The sequence below is a fragment of the Centruroides vittatus genome, unplaced genomic scaffold (assembly GCF_030686945.1).
Source record: "Centruroides vittatus isolate TY-2023 unplaced genomic scaffold, ASM3068694v2 contig_273, whole genome shotgun sequence".
Classification (NCBI taxonomy): domain Eukaryota; kingdom Metazoa; phylum Arthropoda; class Arachnida; order Scorpiones; family Buthidae; genus Centruroides; species Centruroides vittatus.
Genome location: NW_027121739.1, coordinates 960366 through 968709, shown reverse-complemented (window position 1 = coordinate 968709; position 8344 = coordinate 960366). Strand labels below are relative to the sequence as shown.

At 30.5% G+C, this 8344-nt stretch overlaps 1 protein-coding gene across 1 annotated transcript; it reads right to left on the bottom strand.

Annotated features, from left to right (window-relative positions):
- Window positions 1-622: 622 nt before the first annotated feature.
- LOC136971915 (glutamate receptor ionotropic, delta-2-like) lies at window positions 623-8089 on the bottom strand. Its single transcript, XM_067266439.1, has 9 exons — window positions 8014-8089; window positions 4040-4077; window positions 3870-3955; window positions 2778-2868; window positions 2451-2609; window positions 1964-2111; window positions 1664-1893; window positions 1224-1474; window positions 623-845 (listed from the first exon to the last, which is right to left on the bottom strand). Exons 1-9 carry the CDS (start codon window positions 8087-8089, stop codon window positions 623-625), a joined length of 1302 nt encoding a protein of 433 aa, XP_067122540.1.
- Between the last annotated feature and the right edge of the window lie 255 nt (window positions 8090-8344).

The following is an 8344-nucleotide window of genomic DNA, read 5'->3' as shown; positions in this document are numbered from 1 at the left end:
TTTCTATTTGTAATTGGAGGAATATCATTATAACTATTTAATAACAGTTTTTCCCAACATTTACATTCATATATCATTAGTATAATTTCCAAACTGTTTATATACGCATTAACGATTACTCATTTTCAGCATTTCTTATCTTTCGTATGGCTATCGATGAGCTAAGTCACTTAAATATTCGTGCTTGTTTTACTTTTATATTAAGTGCATTTTTATTTAATAATTTTAAGTTGGAAAATGTGACTTCTATTAATTAATTAATTAAGAAAAAGTTCATTTAAAATACAGTAGAAGTTCGTCAATCCGGCACCTACGCGACCAGAATATTGTCGGTTTACCGGATGTTTTACAAAATTCTGTAAGTTATGTGAGAAGACAATATTGTAGACATTTCTGTACAGCTCAAGCTTCTGTACGCTCCGAATTGTTTAGGCAGGTTCTTTAATCGATCTGCACGAATATACTGTGTTAAGATCAGTGACAACGTAAATTCCAATTAGAGGAATAATAGCATGCCGGATTATCGAAGTTATACTGTAATTATTTGGGGCTATACTTTACACAATAAAATTAAGTTATATTTTTAAATATGGAAATGTAGTCAATTTTTCCATTAAAGAGATTAAGCGTTATTCCGATCAGGTACGACTTTTGATTTCTTTCCTAAAAACAATTCTACAACAAAGCAGATAATCGATAATGTATATCCAGCTACTAGAAGAATGGCGACACCTAAAAAATTATTTAGATCTAATGGCATAATTTGACTTTCCATTTTCTGAATATTGTAAACTACGGCGGGGTAAACTGTACTCATTAATCCAGTTTCAAATAATTGTCTAACTCTGTAAAAAAATATATTTTATACACAATGAATAACTGATATGATACAACAAATAAATTTTAAACAAATATTGAATACGGAGTGTGCCAAAAGTTAACGTGCATTGCAGCATATAATGAAATTGTCAACCTTGCTTGAAGACAATCTTGAGAGTAGAAAGTAGAAAGTATTAACCAAGACAATTAGTTACACACGAAGAAATATCTGAAAAACATGGTAGTAACTTTAGGAGCACCCTGCACAGCAACTTTTGGGGCACCCTGTATAAATCTTGAGATTGGACATATGAATCATGCGCCTAATTTCTTGAGAAACGAATTTAAGTAAAAGAGATGTTTATATATATATATAAACATTGGAAATGAAAGTTCATACTTACATAAAATCAACATCTTTTTTAAATGGAAATCCCTTCCTCATAGGAAGTGCACTAATTAAGATATTCAACGAGTCATCACAGATATACCATTGTCCTGGGTAATATTTAGCCATCCACGATAAAACATATTTAAGTGAAATAAATGCAGATCGTCGTTTCATCACCTGTTTCTTGATCTCGGAACTTCGAAAAAAATTGTTATTGGTGATCATATGTGTTTTTATATCTTTCATAAATTCGCTTTTAGAGTTCTGGAAGAATATTAAGTTAAAAAATTCACAATTGTGTAGTCTGTTTCAAGTGTTTATTATCATGTTGCTAAGACGAGTGAACTAAATTGATAATTACAATCAATCCCTGACTACCCGTGTATTGAAATATGTTTAACAAGACCATCAAAAGATTATATTGAATTTTAATAAATTAGAAAGAAACGTTACCATTACTAATTTCGTTACGTCTTGATTTAAGTGGGTACTACATGAGCATTTTCCATTTTTTACAGCAATAGATAATTCTTCGAATGTTCTTGGAACAGGCTCCGGAACCGGAGCAGTCAAGTATGAAGTCAAAGTTCCACTATAGCCAAATGTTAATATTAAAATCGATATTATGCAAATTCCGATAAAAGTTCTGGAAACGAGTCGGTTTATGTAACTTATGTCAGATCCTGAAAAATAAATATAAGCATTTTATTGATGAAATTTGTGTTTGAATAAAAATTTGATAAAAATTTGCACCTTGATTAGTAAAAGAGGAAAATAGAAACCAAAAGCTTCTCATCTTTGTCCAACGATGTTCATTTTCACTTTTATTTAATTCGTAATTTATTATTATAGGAAGGACTAATGCAACCAAAATAAATGTGATTCCTACTGCTAGCCAAACCTTTTACAAAAAGAAAGAAAAAGAGAAAAATATATATATATATAATGAGTTATAAATATTTTGACTATCTTTAATTGTTTTTAATTATAATTTGTGTTTGTTTCTTTTGCACATACATACTAAGTAGGGCCAACTTCTTAGTAAAAGAAAACAGTTCACCATTTCTAAATGGGTATGCTAACTTCTCACATAGTTACGAGAGTATTATATCTTATTGCTCATTTGTCTGAACCACATCGAATACTAAATAAAAAGCGTATTACTGTTTTCTAGACGGAAATAATGCAAAAAATAATAACAACAATGTAACGAAGCAGATACAATAAGAAAAGTACTAACATGTAACGAGAAAGGTTCGAATATTGCCTGCCAATCTGGTGTTTTTTCTATTTGCTTAATGATAAAGTTTATCGAATAAATTCCAATAATAGAGGAGAAGTCCGCAATCTCGTGCCGACTATGCCTGACTGCCACAGGATATGGATAAATGTCTGCCGTCTAAAGAAACACGAAAAGTTTACATTATAATATAGAAATTATATAAATTCAAAAAGCTTAAGAACAATAATTAGATTTTAGTTATGATTTTTTAAATTATTTATAGTGAAATGTTAGAATTTTATATTTTATGAAGAAATGAAAAAGTTATTTTAACCAGTACTTGACCTTGTTGAATAACTGTCCAAGAATCCCTAAATAAGTTCCATTTACACTGTCTTCGTTGACTAAATTCAGCGCTGGCCGCACCACTTCATATCTGCAAATACACAAGTATTTATATAATCGACATAGGCAAACATTGTATCAGAAATATACTGTAGAAGGCATAACATTACACGAGACTATTATTTCGACTAGTGAAATTCAAGGCGAAAGGAACCAATAATAATCATTAAACAAAGTTGCTCCAATGTTGGGAATTTTATTTCGTGAATACAGACGATTGTGAATTCTACAATATATACATAAGTGCTATCAAGCGGCTTCTCCCTCGAGTTTCTGCGTTATTGGAGCAGTAGCGTAGCGAGGGGGGTGCAAGGGGGTGTATCATGCACCGGGCGCAACTCGCAGAGGGGCGCCCAAATGGTCTCCAAGACAAACTATATGTATTTCTGGAGAGGGAGAGGGGCCCCAATAAAGTGTCGGGAGCCAGTTATGTTCGCTACGCCATTGTATTGGAGATTGCTGGAGCCGGTTGAAGATGTGACTGCTGCTTTGGAGTTTCAGATAAAAGGGATAGTGGATAGGTCGATCCACATCGCTCAACTTCAGTTCGACCGCATAATAGTCCTTTCAGGCCTTTGTAGTTAGGATTTCCAACTTTCAGATTGACAAACTTCGAACACAATGCCGAAAATCGAGTCGTGCCGGTCGTCTATCTAACTCATTTCGGGGAAAAATTTTTGAATTGAAATAACGTAACTTCCGGTTTGCATCGGAAGTTCGTATATTGTTAATCGTAACAAAAAACTAGTAGTGTTTTGGTAATCAAGAGAAACAAATTTTCATTGCAAATGCACATTAATTTCATTTTCATCTCGACTCTACACTTTTATAAACTAGTTTCACTCATTTTCTATTTTACATTTTCCCTCTAAATTTCCCCATCTTGCTCATTTCCGCTAAATTTAGGAGAAAACTCCTAAATAGTTTCACTGATAATGAGAAGGTTTTATCTTCGTTCTAGAAATTTTATGCAGGTTATATGCAAGAATATACAGTCGATAAAGAATTATAACATTTATATTAAAAACTTACCTAAATTTTAGTCTTTTATGAAGAATTTTGAAGAGTTTAAAACTTTTGTGGATTACTTCTTCAGATGCGTACTGAAAACGGGTCGGCTAATAAACAAAATTTAATTCTTTAAACATAAATAATTACAAATATTTTAATATTTATTCAACAATAGAAATAATATTTAATACCAATGCTATCTTCCACAGGTAGGAATTCTTATCGTGGCCTAAAACAATGAAAAAATATTATTTTTCACATTTAAACGGCTTCGCCCACCTTTGTAGGAAAATTTCCTAGGACAAAATCTAAATCTGCTAGATGCATAGTTTTATTTAGTTTATTTATTTATTTCAAGTAGTAATTATTTCAAATAAAATTGTGTGTAGCGCCATCTGTTATGAGATTTTATTTTTAAAAAAGTAAATTATATACTATTAATTATTAAAAGAGAGAAAAGGCTTGATTTTGAGGGTAGAAATGAGTTTTAAAAATTTGTAAATGCCAACAATCTCTACTCTTAAAATTAAGCGTTTTGCCATTTTATAATAATTAATAATATCAAAACTTTTTTATGATAAAATCTAATAACAGATGACGCCACACGCAATTTATTTATTAATAATATACAAGCTATTTTTTAAATAGAATATCTTAACAGGCGAGAATGTTACGCAACTCGTTGCTGGATTTTTTGACTTTTTGGATTCAAGAGGTCTGAAAATGTGGAGATTTGTAAAAACACTTGGAGAGTTAAATTTGACACGATTTCAATGCTTTCTCTTGTTGAGGCGGAGCGTTAGTGAAGCCTCTTCTATGTGGCTTACAGAATTGTATTCGTTCTCAAAATCTGTTGGATCGATTTTGACTAAACTTTGCTATTTTCTATTAATTGAGATGAGGAATTCAAGAATGTAATGGGGGTTCATTTAAATGTAAAAAATAGGAGTCCATGGCTTCTTTGTCCATGTACAGAGATAGTGTCTGTGCTTTCTGATGTGACGGAGAGCCCCTAACGGAATTTAGGGATAAGGATCAAAAAGAAAAACAGCATTGCGTGAACCTAACGAAAAATAGGCGCGAAAACAAATAAAACACAAGAACAAAGAAATAAGAAACAAAATTCGGTATGGTAGCATGTATATAAGGGCATTGATGCTATTAAATTTTGACGGTTAAGCTTCGAGTGACAAGAAGATACAGGGGCATCATGTGTCATATTTTGGATATAATCGGACTTAATAATTTTACTCATTATTGGGATTTATAAATATCTTTAAAAACTCACTTCTACTTTTAAAATGAAGCCTTTAGCCTTTTTATAATAATTATAATTACTAATACAGTATGTAATTTATTTATAACAACATCTCGTAACAAATGGCGCGACATACAAATTTAACTTAGTCATGTGTCTTTGTATTTCTTAAACATGAGTATTTTTGGCCGGAAAAGTTACGCAACTTGTTTCTGGAGTTTTTAAATAATCGATACTTGGTTTTGTTTGTAAAAAAAATATGTAATAAAAACAGTAATCGGAAATAGCAACAAGGGCGTCGCCAGAGGGGAGGCAGAGGGGCAGTTGCCCCTCCCTAGACATGCGAAAAAAATTATTTAAATGCTAAGTCATTTATTGCCCGATTTATAATTCCCGCGCGAAAAACCCAAGAAGATTATGTTTTAATTAAAATAATCTTCTTAAGCTTCTTAAAATTTATGAATCGTTTTTATTTTACGTACATACAATTCATATCCTTTATCAATTTATATCATCTTGCCCCCCCTGGCCCATTAGCTGGCGACGCCCTTGAATAGCAAAGCAATCTTTAATCGAAATTTTAAGTCTATTTTTATAATAAAATCTTATGACAGATGGCGCTACACGCAATTTATTTATTAATATAATTAATAATATAAAAGCTAATTTTAATAGAATGTTTTAACAATAAAAGTAATTAACATAATTTAGCAGTAAAAAGTTTAAGCGCCATTCTGTACTAAATGTAATAATTAGGAATTAATGATTAATTAATTTGAAGAAATCTAGAAACCAAACGTTTCATGAAACCAGTGCACGAGCCTGCTTTAGATACTATGACTAAAATTGTGGATAATGTTTCCAATACTCTCTCTTACAATATTTTTTATAGTCCTTTCAACATTGTTGAAAGTTGAAAATTTTTAAACTAAATCATTTTTAAACTATTTATAAAAGAGAAAAGGTGTTTAACTGTAAGGCTGCAATAAACAATGAACTATTGTTACAATACAACTAATAAAGCACTCTCTCCCTACAGCTGAATGAAAAGTAGTATAGTTTGAAGATGCCAACATAATTATATTGGAAGGAACATAGAATTAATTTGGTTTTTCCTACAGATTATTTCATATTGCAAAAATAATAATTGTTTTAAAATATACTCGAAATCTTGATTTTATGAGAATGCCAATGAGAATATTTCTAAATTTTAAATTAATACAAAGAAATATATTTAAAAATAAGTTAAATAGCGATCATAAATTATAATTTAAAAACTCAAATATAAAAAAATGTTTTTAATAAAATTATCAAATCTGTACTCGCCTTCAATATATTGAATTAGGATCATCATTAGGAGTATGATTAAAGGGAAGGAAACATTCATTTTCTTTGATCTTAGAACAGTCTTCACCGTAAGATAAAACAATACTAAATGAAATTAATTTAGTAAAAATTAATAGAAAATTCTTCAATGAAAAAAATACAATAGTGATGTTTAAAGGTTTTTCATGTTTTCTGTTTACAGAATACAATCATGTAGAAACGTTTGAATAATTTATGAAAAGGTGGTGTTTTCATTCTATTGTGTATTGTACAAATTATATTTTTATAAATGTAAGATAAAAAGCAATGATTTAATCAATATTTTCTCTAAATTGAAATGTTTTTCTTTCATTTAAACACGATTGAATTTTGTTTAATTTTAATATGGTTAATTACTTAAGAAGTATGAAAATTAACGAAATGCACGAATTTGATAATATATTTATTTTTCTACGTGTTTATAGAAAACATATTCTATGTGAACTTGTTTTATATAATTTTAAATAGATTAATTACGAGAACGAATGTATTTAATACAGTACACGTACAGCAGTGATAAAATACAGTAGAGTACAGTAGGTACTAATAGTGATAAGAATCTATTACTTGAGCTTGTCGTGGATAATGTTTGTTTCTTGCTCAACTAGTTTTTGATGCGGTCGACCTTCTCAAAAACATCTTGTGTTTTAAATGACGATAGTTTTTTAAAAGTCTCTTAAAAATACCCGTTTTAAAGGACTTTTCTCTGTCAAACTGAAAACTGAATTGTTATAGATTTCGAAGTGAAAATCGTCGAATGCATAATGGAAAAGAAGACTTTTCCTGCTTTTAGTAATCGTGTGAATGCCAAACTTTTAAAATCAGTTATGACGTCATTCGTGCTTTCTTATTTCCTGCATATTGTATAAGTAATATCATGGCATTGCGGAACCATCGAGACTTTAAGATTTTTCAAAATGGCAACAACTTCTTTTCATTACATGTCATGTTCATTCCCAAAAGATGTGTACGTTGCTTTTCTTTTTATTATCCCTGTAACATGGAAAATTTCTTGAAATTTATTATTGTAACATTTAATTCAACTACTTTTTAAATTTTAAATACATCGTTCAATATTTTTAAATAATAGAACAGAGGAAATATTGACTGAAAGTTAATTAATTTTATGTTCGATTTTTTCAATTTATTAGATAAATAAATAAGATATTTTTATTATAAATATTTCGTGCGAAACTTTTAATTAAAATAAATTGGACAGTAGAATAAAAGACCAAGATGTCTGTTGTTCCAAAAAAAATTTAATTTCTGAAATTTTTTATTAAAAACAGAAAAGAAAAAGAATTCGTTTTATTCAATATTTTAATTAAAAACAAAGAGAATATCTGATTTGAAATATTTATAAACTTTTTAATTATGAAAACTTTTTCATTTTTGATTATTTCCGGCATAAGGGCACTAAAAGGACTTTTCTAAAATCATACTCATCATGGGTTCTGCCAGACCCACAATGTATCGTGTGGTGACGGACATGGCACACATATCCGAGATAGAAGGTCTCTAAGAATTACTAGATTTACCAACCAAAATTCGATTCCTTAGTCCCCAGAGCTGTAGGTTGACGTCCACATCCGGTGTCTGGCTGTCCGGTTTTCCTCATTATGGATCGGTAACCAGGAAACTGCGCACGAGAAATGCCCATACGAAAATTGCATATAGAAAAAACATTTTCGGGTGCGTTCGTTAATAGCGGTCGCTCTGCGTCTCCGCTACTACGGGAATGCGCTGCTGTTTGTAGGCATTTAGGAACGACGGTGAAGGAAAAAATGATGGCGGCGCCCGCACTACCGTGATGGAGGAATCTATAATTCTAAAATATAAGCTTTTAAAGGCAAAAGAAGGGTCCCAATTGTAA

Bases quoted from the DNA above. Each gene is read 5' to 3' on its own strand.
- LOC136971915 (XM_067266439.1), bottom strand. From the start codon at position 8,089: ATGAGGAAAACCGGACAGCCAGACACCGGATGTGGACGTCAACCTACA. The intron at 4,078-8,013 runs GTTGGTAAATCT...TCATTGTTTTAG, and splicing joins GACTAAGGAATCGAATTTTG to GCCACGATAAGAATTCCTAC. The intron at 3,956-4,039 runs GTATTAAATATT...TTTGTTTATTAG, and splicing joins ACCTGTGGAAGATAGCATTG to CCGACCCGTTTTCAGTACGC.